The sequence below is a fragment of the Xiphophorus maculatus genome, chromosome 8 (genome assembly GCF_002775205.1).
Source record: "Xiphophorus maculatus strain JP 163 A chromosome 8, X_maculatus-5.0-male, whole genome shotgun sequence".
NCBI lineage: Eukaryota > Metazoa > Chordata > Actinopteri > Cyprinodontiformes > Poeciliidae > Xiphophorus > Xiphophorus maculatus.
This window is the reverse complement of record NC_036450.1, coordinates 12,434,056-12,449,398: the sequence shown is the minus strand read 5'-3', so window position 1 is coordinate 12,449,398 and position 15,343 is coordinate 12,434,056. Positions and strand designations below refer to the sequence as shown.

The window sequence follows — 15,343 nt, the reverse complement described above, 5'->3', positions numbered from 1 at the left end:
TTTAGGCCTATCCTGCTTCCTATCTGCAGAGTGTATTTATTGTGATGATGTGGAATGACAATGAAATACAAAAATTCAACCAATTTTTGTCTAAAAATCTGTCATGGAAAATAACCTGAAGCTTTACTAAAACTAATACTGCTCTAAAAGTAAAACATGCCTATTAATTAGGCCGCTTCAAGGCCATTTACAATAAATCATACAACTGTTTTACTCATGATAATGATAGCCCATTAGTACTAATCTCTATACTTAACTTGATGGTGATGGAAGTCAAGAGTTCTCCACCACTTAGATCCATTGAGGTTGTAAGCATTAATTTATATATTTACAAGGAACACTGCACTGATGAAGGCAGAATCTCAAGCCAAGTTTCTATACACTGATCATTTTAAATTTCCATCCTTTGTAGACTCCAGTTTGTAGAGTTCTCTGTTGTGTTTTAAAGATTTTTTAAAATATAAACAATAAAGTTTCCTACCAATAGATGGACAGATGATAAATAGATGGATACAAAAATCAATGGACGATGACAGGAGACAAATGGATGGATGTTACAAAAGAGTGGATGAATAAAATGAATGACAGACTGTGAGATTGACAGATGGCTGGATTTAGGGATGAACATATGGATTAATAAATGGCAAAAAACAGAAGAAAAGACAGTAGAATGGATAGATTCAGTCGGACGCATGCATGGACAGATGAATGGATGGATGGATGATGCACACCACTTCCTGTACTCCTCCATAAACTGATCTTAGCAGCTAAAGGCTTCAGATGCCTCAGTTCTCAGACAGTCTTCTCAGCTCGTCTCACCTTGCAGTTTGCCGTACGCCACCAAAGAGCCGCTGAAAGTGATTCCGCCGATATAAGTGCCAAGGTAGGCGACTATCTTGGTCAAGTTGGCCGCGGGGTCCGTGGCAAAGTGAGGGTACTCGATCATATATTCGGCCACGCAGGTGAGCACCGCAGCCAGCCCGACCAAGCTGTGGAATGCAGCCACCAGCTGAGGCAAGTCGCTGATCTCAATCTTCTTGGCAATGGTCAAACCTGGAGATAGAAACATAAAAGATGAATAAAAAAAAAAAACGCAGAATGCCCCTTAAAGTCCCAAGCATAAATACCATGAGAATCACAAGCACGCACACTCAGAGTACTGCCGGGAAGTGAGCCCTGTGGAAGAGCCAGGTGCTGCTGACGAGGCCCACCTTGGGAAATGTTTCTGTCGGCCTACAGTGAGTGTGTTTGTGCGCACACATGTCCTGCAGGAAGCCTTTCAACATGGCTATATCTGGTAAAGAGCATTATTATTTGTGTGGATAGTTTAGTCTGGATTTCAGCTTTGTTACTGGAACAATTAGCATTTAAATGATCCAACTGTCCCAGAGCGGAGAGTTAGTGAGTAATACCTGACGCTGGTTGTTCAGATAGACCTCAGGCATCTGGAGAGTTAGTCATGCTGTGTTTGATGTAAACATCACAAACCCTGAGCACACCTGCTTCTTAATCTTCTTAAGCTTGGAAAACAACAGAAGCCCCACGTCCATCTGCTACAGCACCATTCTTAAAGTATTAGGAATTGCCTTCAAGTCTCTCTGGTTATTCTGTTCAAGTAAATTCAAACACGCTCACCAGCCGTTCCACCCACAGCCATGGCTGCGCTCATCTGAGCCAGCAGCTCGGGACTCGGTTTGAGGGCACCCAGAGTGGCAGCCAGCCCTCCTGCGACTCCTATCATTCCCAGAGCGTTACCAAGGCGAGCGGTGGTCTGGTTGGAAAGACCTGCCAGGGCACCGACACAGCACAGGCCAGAGCCCAAGTACATCATCTGTGGAGGAAAAGAAGGATCTAACAATTCTAGTTGTACAACATCTGGATCAACAAAGGTACATTCAGAGGTCTGTTTTCCACTAGTTCTCATTCAGACCAGGCAAGTCAGTTGTTCCTCTTGTTTGGTCCAGAAGTGAACTTTTTGTTTTTTTTCCGTTTGGTGCAGTTTGCTTTCACATTTTGCTTTTTTGCATGTGGACTGTCACTTGTAAACAAAGCCATACCTGCAACAATCATCACTCCTTTTAGACAGCATAAGTGCACTTATGTCCAGATCAAACAGGGGAAACAGACTCTGGTCCGCAGAACAAATGTCTCGGGTGTGAATACACCCTCAGATAAAATGTCCACAAATCCTCTATGAAAATACGGCTACGAAATCATCATCATTCTTCACCTGTTCTACATGGTATCCAGCTTGCAGAGCAGCGGCGTAGCCTCCAACAAAAACGCCGGCTGGAAGCAGGTAGAGGTAGTTGTGCTCAGGAGGATCAGTGGGACGTTTGAACATGTCCAGCATCCTCTGGGTCACCAGGAAGCCACCTGGGACGAGACAAAAATATATATATATACATGTATTTTATGTACTTAACAGACAACTTTGCAAAGAAATAAGGTTTAAAATCTATTTCACGGAGCAAAATAAATAACAAGTGGAAAAAAATGGTTCAGGGGGAAAAGTGTGGAGGCTGCCAGTCAGAACACCTGAAAGAGGTCAATAGGTGCCACAAAGCCAACAGCTTCCACTTGTTGCCAAGTTCAATAACAAATTTCAGGAATTTAATGAGTCTACTTTATGTCACCATAACTATTTCAACAGAAACATCAGAAGTTTAAACCAGGGAGCAGTGTCCCAGTGTTTTACAAACAGATCACATTACTGTCTGGTATGATTATAGCCACATGCACACACACATAAAAGGTGAACCTGAGGTTAACTTATGTTTCTATCAGGTACTCGTTGTTCGACGGAAAAATATCCCACTTAAAAACACAGAATAATATATAGAGTACTATTACTGCAGACAAGTTTAAGCAAATATATTAATATGGAGGAATTTTATTGTATTTAAGCAATAGACGGCCAGAATCCAATAATATTCTTTTAACATTTCCTTTGGGGGATATTTTAACCAAGAATGACTCCACTGGTGGAAATAAAATAAAGGCTCCAAAAGGAAAAGAAATTTGAAAACCTAAACAGATTTTTTCTAAAGAGCTTTTAAATATTTAAGGTTTGAGGTTAAGGCTGCATTAGGTTTAGGTATGAAACAAGATCTGGTTAGGGTTCCAGATCTATTAACTTAAATTTAGTTTAACTTGTAAATTATTTGTATGCATATTTTGTGCCTGGGTGTGGCTTAAGTGTCCCCCCTTCAATTATCATTACAAACTCCAAAACACTTGCAGGCTCCCGCTGAAAATGAGGGTAAAAGCATATCTTCTCTATGTTCCTGCTGTACTGAAAATAGTAAACCTTCCCCTCCTCTTAGTAGCAAATGGAGCAGATTACAGAAAAAAAGCCCAAATACTAAACGTCCAGTGCCCGAATGCATAAATACCTGTTCATTTAAATATTTCATATTTAAATTATATATTTACAGACAGCATAAAACCAGACCTTAACACTCTAACTTTTACAAATGAAAAAATATATATGTTTCGTTGAATAAGACGAGTTAAGTGAGCTATTTTCCTCAATTGATAAAGAATAATACCCCTTTTAAAAATATAAACACCCGGTTTGAAGTTTATAAAAACAAGCCAGGTGCCACTGGTGCCATTCTATTTATGCAGATATTGCACAGAAACATAAAGAACTGCTAAAACCACCCTTCTGCATTGCCTTTATAATTAAAAACATTTCTTATTTGGTTTTATAAGAGCAGCAGTAGACCAAAGAGCCACATGTGGTTCTGGAGCCTCAGGTTGCAGATCTGTGCTCTTTGAATTTTGATGTAGTTAATTTAGATATTATCACTACATACTAGAGCGGTGTGGGTCTTTCTGTGTTTTGCGGTAGTTTCAGAGTCTGCGTGGACACGGATATTTGTATAAAAGTAACAATAACATCCCTCAGCTAGAGACTCAGATTATATTTGGGCCCTGTTTGCATATGCAAAGTTAAACTGTTTAGTGTAAATACTTTTTAAATGGAAAAGTACAGTGGTTACGCTATATCTGTATATTCCAAAGAACATAAAAGACCAAAATAGTTTATGTAAAAATCAACCTTTCACTTGAGTAAGTGCTGTGTTTTCCTACTGTATGAAAACCCAAAGATGCTTATCGTTAAAACTTAAAACTAAATGTGAATGGAGGGCTTTGCAATACTAAAAAATCTTGCGAAGGTAGTATTATTGGTAAATAATGTGTTGATAATATCAGTTGTGATAAAAGCATCGGCTGCTGTGAGACTCTGGCCAACTGGCTAAATATTAGCATGAGAAATACAAGTTCATTACACCTGGCATATATTAGCCAATAATTATTGGTACCGCCAGGTCATTTTTGTAAAGAAGAATTTGTTCTTAATAATTCACCTACTTACATAAACGTTAAATAAAATTATTGGACTCCAACCAGTCCTATGTGATATGAATGCTGTGCAGACTGATATTGCAATGAAGATACAGTCGCTATATATTGTGTAGCTTTACTGACATCGTTATCTAAGTGTAAAAAAAAAAAAAAGTCCAGAAATGCAAATGTTTCTCCACACTCTGTTTTCCTTTATCCAAGAAAACCTGATGCAACACATCAGGGCAAAAACTGGATGTAGTTAATAAAAAACACTGATGTTCAATAACATTTTTTTTAAATGAATTAAATTTTATCAGTGAGCAAATTAGGCATTAGATTTCAGGTTTTGTTTTGTGAGAGTGAGATTTCATGAGATGTTTTCCCATCTCGGTCAGCAGTGTGTTTCTTCTCATGAGAATTGTTTCTCATGAGTTTTTGGGAAAATTTGGCAAACTGCTTAAAAATGTGGAGCTGTCTCCAAAGAAAACATACAAAAAAATAGCAAGTATGTAATACAGGGATGCCCAAAGTCAGTCCTCCAGGGCCGGCATCCTGCAGGTTTTAGTTCTCCTTGGTGGTACCAACAACCTTTTCAGCATGTCAGTGCTCTTCTTAGGCATTCTAACGAGCCATCATTTGATCCAGGTGCATAAAACCAGGGAGAGAACTAAAACATGCAGGATGCCGGCCCTCGAGGACCGACTTTGGGCACCCCTGATGTAATACATACCTTGTATGAGCTATGTTGTAATCAATTACATGATGCCTGTCAGCTGTTCATTTACTTGCGTAGGTTTGGCCTGAAGGCCTCCTGTTAGCATACAGAAATTAAAGTGTGGAAGAACACAGTTTCCCAGGATTATTAGAGAGTGATGAGTATACAAACGATTTCAGGAATTTATCATCGTAAAGGCAATTATTCAGGGGAGACAAATGACTGGATGTGTGTGGTCCAAGCCTTAGCCACTGGCTAAAAAGGGACAGCTGAAATTATGTGTTGGTGCAATCGACACAAACCAACTCGATCACCAGCGTGAGTTGATATATTTTTGTCTTGGCATTGCTGTAGCTGGCCTGGGTCGCTAGGAGGTATCTGCATTTGGGTGACTCACCAGCAATGTTGACTGAAGAGATGAAGGCAGCAAGCACAGCCAATGTCTCTGCAGTAGTAGATGGCAAGTAGCTCCCTCCCATCAGGGACAGACCACCCACAGCTGTCAGACCTGCAGACCACATATACATACATATACGTGTGCCAGTGTTCATGAAATTACATTTTCATAATAAAGGACATGGCAATAAAAAACTTGGCGAAGCTGCTGAATAAAAGGGAGGAACTCTAAACGTTGAATCAACACTTATTAGATTTGTTTATCAGAACCTCTACAGACACATTGCTCCGAAAACAGTTTGCCTGCCGGACTGGAAAAAGAAAGAGAGGGGAAGATAAAACGATAAAAAGCACAAAGAGAGAGTGTGTGTGTGTGTTTTAACCAAAAAGACTCAGGAAACCTTGATAACATCATCCCTGTAATGATTTACAGGCAGTAAATGCTATACACAGCACTGAGAACTTCCCTTCACACACATTTTTGTGCATTTTAGCTTGACTAACAGGTGTGTGCATTTGTGTGCATGCGTGTTTGTGGTTGAAGTTTGCAATTCTAGATTAGCTTCTCAACAGAAGAAGTGGAGGTTTGGCCTTATTTCTCTGCCAAACGCTAGCTTTACAATCATGTTTGTATATCAGGCCTTATACAAAGTTTCAAATGTTGCCAAACATCATTTCTCAACTTCTATTATGTAATTACAAGCTCATTTAAAATCTGTACTATAATCAAAGAGATGAACACAGCAAGAAACATGTAGATACAGTGCTAGAAGACAATCTGATAGAATAACAAGTTCTACAAACATCTGAATATAAGGTTTCTGCACATTTCTCATGTTAAATGACCATACATTCCCCATTTTTTAAGTACAAATACAAAGGTTCCCTGAACAAAAGACTGATTAAAGACAAACAGATGGATAGATGAATGGATGATAAAATGGCTGGACAAATGGTTGGAGAGATAGACAGCTGGTTGGATGATGAACAGTTGAACAGACAATAAATTATTAGATGAAAAGATCATGGTTGTGCCGGCAAAGACTTTTTCTAAAAAATCAGTGTGGATGGAATACATTCTAACAGTGCTTTGTAGTATTATTGTTACATTAGAACTACATTTCTTGGAAAAAGATTAATAAACAGCCAGACAGTAAAAGGGCAAGCTAGTTCAGGGCAGATCAAAGATGCAGATAATCAAAAACCGTCTCATATCCAGTTACACACCTAATGTGGAACCCAACGGCGTTGTCTGACCCTAACAATGAACATATCAGTCATATCACTTAGACAAACCTTGATGCCAACTATGACACATACGCAGGTGTATATTTGATCAACTTTGATATCACAACTCTGAGACAACAATGAGGTCTCCTGAAACAAAGAGAACAGAGTCAGTGCTCTCAAGTAGATTAAAGTTTCTCTCCCCGGTCAACAGATATGACAGATGAGCTTCAGTTTTCGACTGGATATGAAACCAGTATCTAAAGAACCGAGGCTGACCCACCAGCCGGTCACCAGTGGAAGCAACACTATAAATGTTCCCTGAAGAATATAACTGTCCATCACTAAAACTCTAAACTCCACCAAGGTTCTCTAATGTCTGCTAATAATTGTGTTTTAGAGTATGTGTGTGTGTGTGGCTGAGTGTGTGTGTGTTTTAACAATGTCTGGCACAAAAACAACAAGATCTGACTGCGTCCATGATCCATTCAGTGACAGGAGTGAAACATTTACACAACTACAGAAGATCTGGATACAGAACAGACAGTGAAGGAAAAAAGAAGAACTAGGTGGCAGGCACAGGTCAAAGAGTCTTTGAAATAAACTTCAGACCCGTTCCCCTTGTTCAAGTAATGTTCAAGAAGATTTGTAGGGGTTTTTGCAATTAAATCATAAATTTTTAAAAAGCAGCAAAAACAGGCAAAGAAAAACATCAACAGCTTAAGAGGTCATTGGGGATCTATAGTAAAGTTTTAAATGAGTGTAAACTGTCCTTTGCTTGATAAACTGGTTCGCACGACAACTGAGCTCTAATGTCCGACTGTGTTCAAGAGGGAAGATCTCCCTGAACCTGAAAGATCACCAACAGTGTGTTGCTTCCTGCGTCATCGTGATCAAAGCCCTGAGAACCTCTTCGACCTCTTGTCGACAAAAACAGAAGAGACTTTATATGCAAAACACTCAGTTTCCTTCTTTAATCTGTAATTCTAACATGGATGCTGCTCTTCAGTATTAGAATTAAAAACTCACAGCAAAAAATGTAAAAAAAGTTTATGGCGCCTTTTGTTCCATATTTCCTGTAATTTTGTTTTTTTTTAAAGTTGCTAGCTGCTACTTTTCCAGCCCTGTTTTTCCAAGAGTCAACAGATGAATGGGTCAATGTTACATGTCAGAAACTCATGTGAAAGGTTTGATATGGTCACCAACCTGAGATGGCGTTGGTGACAGACATGAGCGGAGAGTGCAGTGCAGGAGTGACTCCCCAAACCGTGTGGTATCCCACGATGCCAGCGAGACCAAAGGTGGTGACAATCTGGGTGAAGGCGGCGTTTGGAGCCGACAACCCCAGACCGAGTAGGGTTCCGATGCCTGTTACAGAAAGAGAGAACAGAAATCTATTAAATTTAAATAAAATTTTAACACAATTAATCACTTTGTTTAACATGCAAATCTTTGTATTGTATTTCTGATATGCCCGTAAGTCTGATGCACCAGCGGCATCCGCAAACAACAAAGATGGATGAAAAAGCCGCTGGGAGTTCAGATTTGCTTCAAAAAAACAATCTGATGGGAAGCTAGAAACAACTATTGTTGGAGTTGGCCTGTCCAGCAAAATCCTAAGATACAACCTCAATGCAAAACATGTTACAGCTACTGCTGACAATGCTAATGTCAGCGTTCACAACCCACATTTCAATAAAAATGAAAAGGGGCCAGAACAATTCATCTGGTTCATCATGATGACTATGACAAATTATTGTTATAATACTTTAAAAGGTAAAATTATAGCACCCTTTGTGAAATCTGCATTTCTTTGCTGACTAGTAGCCATTTAAGTGTAAGTACGTTTTAGCAGCAACCAACATCAGTAGCTGTGTGGCTTTCAGGAAACAACTCCAAGATCTAGACAACGAGTAGAAGCACAGAGCTACAGGTGGTGAACTTTCACCAAGCACTGTGTAGGACCCCTCACTAACGCTCTACTTCAAACAACCAGCATAAAACTGATTTTACAATGCACACTTCCTGAGACCAAAAGGTGTGTGTGTGTGTGCGCGTGTGTGTGCAGGCGTTAAAGCCTCCAAAATGTGCCTGTCACTTCTCGTCTCCTGCACACATTCCAGCAGTGACTTAAAAAGCGGCTTGTTAACCCATCCTTCACCTTTCACCACGCCTCCGCCTCCCTCAGGAGCCGCTGCTAACCATTAACAGTGATGAAAGAGAAATATGGACAATTTTCTCTAATGAAGAATCAAATTATAGTGGGACAATCAGACTCGCCCAGAACTACAAACCTGCAGTGTACAAGCTAGCTGTGGTGAGTGTAGCCTTGAAGGGGGAGACCTGTGCGGCCTTCTCGGCCTCCAACTCCTGGACGCTCTTGGGTTTAGGAGGAGCAGCGGTGGGAACGTTGTTGGGCTGAGGAGCGGGGAACAAGTTCTGTCCATTCTAGAAACGAAGACAAAAAAGAAGTAGCATGGAATAGATAATAAATAGAAGATGAGAATTTACACCATTCAAAGCCGTTATATTATTTTATTGACTTAATTATTAATATATTAGAAATTCAAAGTGTGTTTTTATTTTTCTTCTAATTAAATTAGGGCTTATTAAGGACATGACTTTCATCTGTGGCTGAAACATCTTCAAAACAAAGTGGAAAAGATCATGTTGTCTTTGAGTGACACCTAGTGACTACTGAAGGCACCTTCATTCTTTTAATTGACTAAGGTATCTACTATGTAAAATAAAAGTTATGCCTCATTCTTTCAGACTGCAAAACTTTCCAAATCAAGTTGTATAGATTTAACAGTACGTTTACTCATCCCGAAAGATTAAAACTGCATTTCCTGTGTCAGATTTTACAATAAGCCCAAAGATCTGGAGTGACAATAAATGGCAACAAGGATTTGGAGATATAACACTATCAAACATGGAGCAAACATGCATCTGTTTGGAACATGCTGTTTAGTGGAGGTCAACAGAAATGCCGCTTATCTTTGGAAACCTGATGTACTTTTATCTTTTGTCTTAGCGGACAAACAAAACATCAACTAGAAGTATCTCAACTGTTAACTGACAAGTTTAAAATATTCTTCCATTTATTATGTGCATATTGGAGCTTTTCACAATAAAAAACAACTGACATTTCCTTGATAAACAAAGAAATTTCATATATTGATTTTAGTTTTAAAAAATAACAAAATTGAGAGCATTTTTGTCCACTGTTCGTACAAGCCTGATATTGGGTAAATCCTGATGTTTCACACCACGTAAATGATGAGTATTCCTTTCATTATCAATTTGGAAAATATTATTTACCATATTATATTTCAAACACAAGTTTCAGAATATTTTAAATTTTTCATATTATATTACAAAAGAATACTTTTGTCTTTAAATGTAACCAAACGCTTTGTTTGACATATTCCCTATTTTAGGTAGTGATGTGTGTTTATCATATCATTTATTCTTCATTGTGAAAGATTTATAATTGTAATAAGAAATGTGATTTATTGCGACAACAATAAATTCTAATTAATATTGTATGAAAAATACCAAAATTGAAAGTATAGTCAAATGTAGGATAACATTTTTGGTGCATATCAGCCACCCATATATTTTATTATTATTAAATCACATTTAATAGAAAAAAAAATAGTTTTGTTCTACTTGGACTGTACTGGTGCATTAGAGTTTCCTCACTAACAAGTTTGATTTCTTTTGTTCTGTGAGTTATTTTCTGTTCAAATTCAGAACAAATAAACTTAGCACTTGTTTCTTTTTCTGTTGCACCGCAACTGTAACAAACCAAAATACAAACCAGACCGCAACATATGTGCACCATTACATAAATAACAGAGTGCATCACAAAAAGACAAATGTTTAGTCGAGCCCTCATACCTGCATGACAATCGATCCTCGCACAACGTGATCCATGGTCCCGTAATCAAATACATCCTTGACATCAAGGTAAAAGTTCTCCTTGTCCGGGCTGATTGCCCGCAGCAGCTTTGTGATGTTGTTGGAGTACAGAGTACTGGACTGTGTTGGCAAGCGGCTGGGCAGATCTGTGTAGCCAACGTGAGTCACTCCCTAAGACAATCACAAATTGAAAAATTTAGAAAAAGTAATACATATTACATATGTTATTTTTTCAAGATCTTTCCACTTTCTTGCAGTTTTTCTAGTAATGCTGCTGCTCTGTACTGACCTTGTGTACTGACAGTTCTCCTGGAACTGTGGTCTCAATGTTTCCTCCGGCCTCAGCTGCCATATCCACCACCACAGAACCATCCTTCATGCTCTCTACCATTGGTTTAGTGATGAGAATTGGTGCCCTTCTACCTGCAGTATTACAATTTTAAGAAAAAGAAACACACCCAATTAAACATTACATTAAAAATGTAAAATGTTAAATGAAAGGCATCTAAAGCTGATGTAAATCTTTGGATCACGTCAACTATATCAACTATTTCCCTAACGTCAGTCTGATATCGTGAGAAATTCCCAATAGTTGGAGGAAAAACAACTTGTTGCGTACCTGGGATAAGAGCCGTGCTGATGACAATGTCCACTTCCTGACACTGCTTGGCGAACAGCTTCATCTCTGCCTCTATAAATTCCTTCGACATTTCCTTGGCGTAACCTCCCTGGCCTTCGCCCGACTCCTTTATGTCCACCTCCAGCGGCTCTGCGCCGAGAGATTTAAACTGCTCCAATGCTGCAGCTCTGGAAAAGACAGGAGATGAATGTGAAAAAAGGTGATACATTTGTTGGAAATCTGATTATGGAACAAACATTGAATGTAATAAAAATTGTAAAAAAAGAAAGAAAATGTATTCATGAACAACACATGGCCAACTCTGTATTTTGAATTACAGGTCAAACAAAATACTTTATCTATACATTATCAGAAATGTGGATAATAATGAGAGGGAAATAAAACTGTGAAAAGAATATTTTCAAACATACCAACAAAACTACATTTTATGTAAATCTTTTTAAAAGCCTTCATCTCTAACTAACAAACAAATTTCTCAAAAACAATACGTCATTTTATTCAAATACTGTTCAGCTTGCTGTACAAACCTTTGTTTCTGTTCTAATGTAATTTTCAGGTGAATGGTTCAGAACAACAACCGTGAACACCAACCTGGTATCAAATCCTCGGACAATGGCTCCCATGGCTCTTGCAGTGCCAGCAGCTGCCAAACCTGCCACACCTCCTCCAATAATCAGCACCTGTTCACAGAAAAGGCTGGGAGTGACTAAAGCAATGCTGCAGCATAGCTGCAAGGCAGTTTCAACCCAATAGATGGATAGAGAACACCAGATCGATTCACAATCACTCTGCTCTCACCTTTGCAGGTGGCACTTTACCAGCTGCTGTGATTTGTCCTGTGAAGAAACGTCCAAAATTGTTGGCTGCCAAGACGACGGCTTTGTATCTGAGGACAAAAATAAGAGAACATTTTGAAGTTTAAGCAGAACATAGACAGTTTACTGAAAAACACTGTCGGAGTTGATAAAGTAATATTTAAAAAAAGTATGCAACTTATATATAAATATGATAGCATTATATAAGTAGTGTTTAACTATGGAAATAAACTATTAAAAACAGGTTTTAACATCCCTGCTTCTATTTGCACAGCCTATAATTTCAAGTAAGTAGTCCATCGCTGCTTTCAATGCACAAATATACACATATAATTTTTTTAAGTAGTCCTATTGACTTGCACATTTGTTTTGCTCCTAGTATGTTTAATGACTGTCCAGTATTACTTTTTCCTACTCTATAAATTTCTCTTACAATTCAATTTCTTTGTCTTATCTTTTTCTGGTTTTATTTCTTTGCAACATGCTGATGATAGTCCTGAATTTCCTCACGTTGGGACAATAAAGAAGATTTCTCTACAATATTTCTATTTTTTTTTGCTTGTTGACCAAGATGTTTGTATTTTAACCGTGGCTATTAAGGTCTGGTATTCTCAATTAGAATATTAGCATGTTATGCAGGTATAACATATCTTCACATTAAAACATATTCTGTTCTATGAACCAAAGCATGAAAATCTAAATGTAGAACATTCCAGCTTGTGTACCTACCCTGCAATGTTTGCCATGGAGCTCAGTGCATCGAAACCTTGGGCGATGGTGACCCTGGGCACCTGGTCCATTGCCAGGACCGTGGCGTTCTTCTTGGACAGCATGTCCATAAGTTCAGGGTTCTGAGCTGGGTAGATGAAACTGAGTAAAGTCGATGATTCCTTCATCAAGTCCACCTCATGAGCCCCCAAACCAGGGTTAAATGTGGGCGCACGGACCTGAAACCCGACAAATCCAATTGAGAAAAATACATAGACTTAATATTATAAATTCTAGACATAGATAGTTACTGGTATTAACTCAGTTTAAATACTTTTTAATTGCTTATTTTTTATATTATTATTTCTGTCTGCCTGCATTTGGGAGAAAAGTCAAAACCTTACAATAAGGCTAAATTAAAAGTAAATATGTAAATTAATTCTCACAAATTTCAGCTGTTTTATCAGCTATGAAAATATGTTGTGGGATGGAAAGAAAATACCGACTACAGATTAAATAAATTTTTCCCTCTTCAGCCACTTCATATTTTTATATCCTCCTCCATCAGTTAAAGCCTACCTTCACCAACAAGTCGGACGCCAGCACATCTTTCACGTCTTTAATTGTTGCTCCGGCTTGAGCGTACTGTTCATCAGGGAACTTGGAGGGCTCTCCGGCTCCGGACTCCACAACGACATTGAAGCCCTGCTTGATGAGAGCCTGGACACCAGCTGGAGACAGGGCCACACGACGCTCGTTCTGGAAAATTTCTTTGGGAACGCCAACGGTGAGTTGCTTGTATGGGATTCCTGGAAAGGCAAATAACAAAAGAGATTTGAGATAAGGTCAAACTGTTCAATGATTCACATTTCATGACATTTTATGGCTGACTGATAGAAACGTGGAAAATAGAAACAAACAAAAGCTTTAAAATCAATGTGATGATTTTAAAGACACTGATTCTATTTAAGTAAATCTTTTGAACATTTTTCAAAATTACAAATTGACACAAAACAGTCAATAAAACATACTAGAATTCATTTTTTTAAGCACATAAATGAGAACCTGCCAGAAGAAGTCAGAATAGGCTACATTGCAGAAGACTAATCTATTTAAAAAAAAAAAAAAAACAACTTCCAGTCCCTTAACTTATTAGCTAAGAGTATAACAGATATTTCACCATGTGCATTACATGCACTTTTGCTTTTTAGAGGTTGCTTTTTACCACATGTAATTAAACTGAATAAACATTACCCTGAAGTTACCCTGTTTTCTATAAATCCAGCGTGTTCAAAATATGGCCTGCAGGCTATTTGTGGTCCTCTGAATAATTTAGTGCGGTCTATGACCACAATTCAGGAATGGTACAATTGTGGCCTGCCAGAAAAGATCATTGATGCAAATGGAGACTACTTTTCTTTTTTTGTTTTAGTCTAACTAAAATGTATGTCAGGTACAACACATTTGTCTATAACAATTTATAAATTCTTTTTCTACAACAAAAAAACACAAAATTACCTTTTGGTTTCCTGAAAATATTGCAAGTTCAGTTTTACAGTATTATGCTGTTTTGTTTGTATAATATACAGTTAAGCTTAAAGATAATCATACTCCTTGCAGATTTAAGTTTAAAGTAGTGATTTAACTTTGCTAATATTTTTATTCTAACTGTAAAAATTATTATTGCTTTGCCAAAATCAAGCCAGAGTCCTGACTTGAATCTAATAGAGACTCCAAAGATTACAATGATGGCAAGAAGACCTGAAACTAATCATCAAAATACCAGTGAAAACATGCCAGTGATTATAAAAGTGGTTTGACTGCAATAATTCCAATATTTGCTTTTTTTCCCAATTGATAATTTATAAGGGCATTGATAACATTGCAGATGACTTTTTGTAATAAAATACAAAAACAACACCCCTTTTCCATTCAATTATCCAATTAGATTTATTGAAACCAATTTTAAATCAAAATCTTCCTATAATTTCTGGGTTGAAAATACATTCCTGAGATTTAAACTGGAATAAAAAGAAGGCAAACAACAACAGAACAAAGTAAGTTCAGCGCCATCTTAGAAGAAAGTTATTTCTGAATCTTTGAGCAACAAGCAGGTCACATGCTGCATTAGCAGCAATGGAAAATTCCACCTCAGACCTTTTTTTCCCTTCTCTTCATATAAACACAAGTGTGATACATTTCTGTTTCCTTCCCTTTTCTTCTGTGAGAATCCATCTCAAGAGCCAGATACTTAAAGGGATTTTAAGTGTCTAAAAATCTAAAGGTCAATAATACAATTGTATTGGGTGTTCTCTTGTTTTAATCCCAGTATAGATAAGTCCATAGAGGTCAAAGCTAGGTCAAATCAACACACAGCCTGTGCCTGCTCTACAGAAACTTATTTGTAGCTGTGTGTTCAGGACAGACGCTGCCAGCTGTTACTGGACCTGTCTGAACTGCAGGAATGTCAACCTCTGTCACCATAAACCAGGAGGAGAAGCAAACACATGCAAACATTAAGCTCCTGCAGGCAGCTAGCGCCGGTTCATCGGACACACTTCC

General features: G+C 38.1%; 1 protein-coding gene across 2 annotated transcripts in view; it reads right to left on the bottom strand.

Moving 5' to 3' along the window:
- Nucleotides 1-15,343, bottom strand: part of LOC102226424 (NAD(P) transhydrogenase, mitochondrial-like) — a 30,081-nt gene that overhangs the window by 11,646 nt on the left and 3,092 nt on the right. For both annotated transcript variants that reach the window (XM_005810016.3, XM_005810017.3), the window contains exons 3-15: nucleotides 13,361-13,590; nucleotides 12,803-13,020; nucleotides 12,057-12,144; nucleotides 11,850-11,938; nucleotides 11,238-11,425; nucleotides 10,908-11,041; nucleotides 10,598-10,789; nucleotides 8,989-9,142; nucleotides 7,901-8,062; nucleotides 5,469-5,579; nucleotides 2,231-2,376; nucleotides 1,636-1,831; nucleotides 820-1,053 (exon numbers count right to left, since the gene is read on the bottom strand). In XM_005810016.3, the coding sequence (XP_005810073.1) occupies nucleotides 820-1,053; nucleotides 1,636-1,831; nucleotides 2,231-2,376; nucleotides 5,469-5,579; nucleotides 7,901-8,062; nucleotides 8,989-9,142; nucleotides 10,598-10,789; nucleotides 10,908-11,041; nucleotides 11,238-11,425; nucleotides 11,850-11,938; nucleotides 12,057-12,144; nucleotides 12,803-13,020; nucleotides 13,361-13,590 (2,142 nt within the window). The remainder of the gene's footprint in view (nucleotides 1-819; nucleotides 1,054-1,635; nucleotides 1,832-2,230; nucleotides 2,377-5,468; nucleotides 5,580-7,900; nucleotides 8,063-8,988; nucleotides 9,143-10,597; nucleotides 10,790-10,907; nucleotides 11,042-11,237; nucleotides 11,426-11,849; nucleotides 11,939-12,056; nucleotides 12,145-12,802; nucleotides 13,021-13,360; nucleotides 13,591-15,343) is intronic.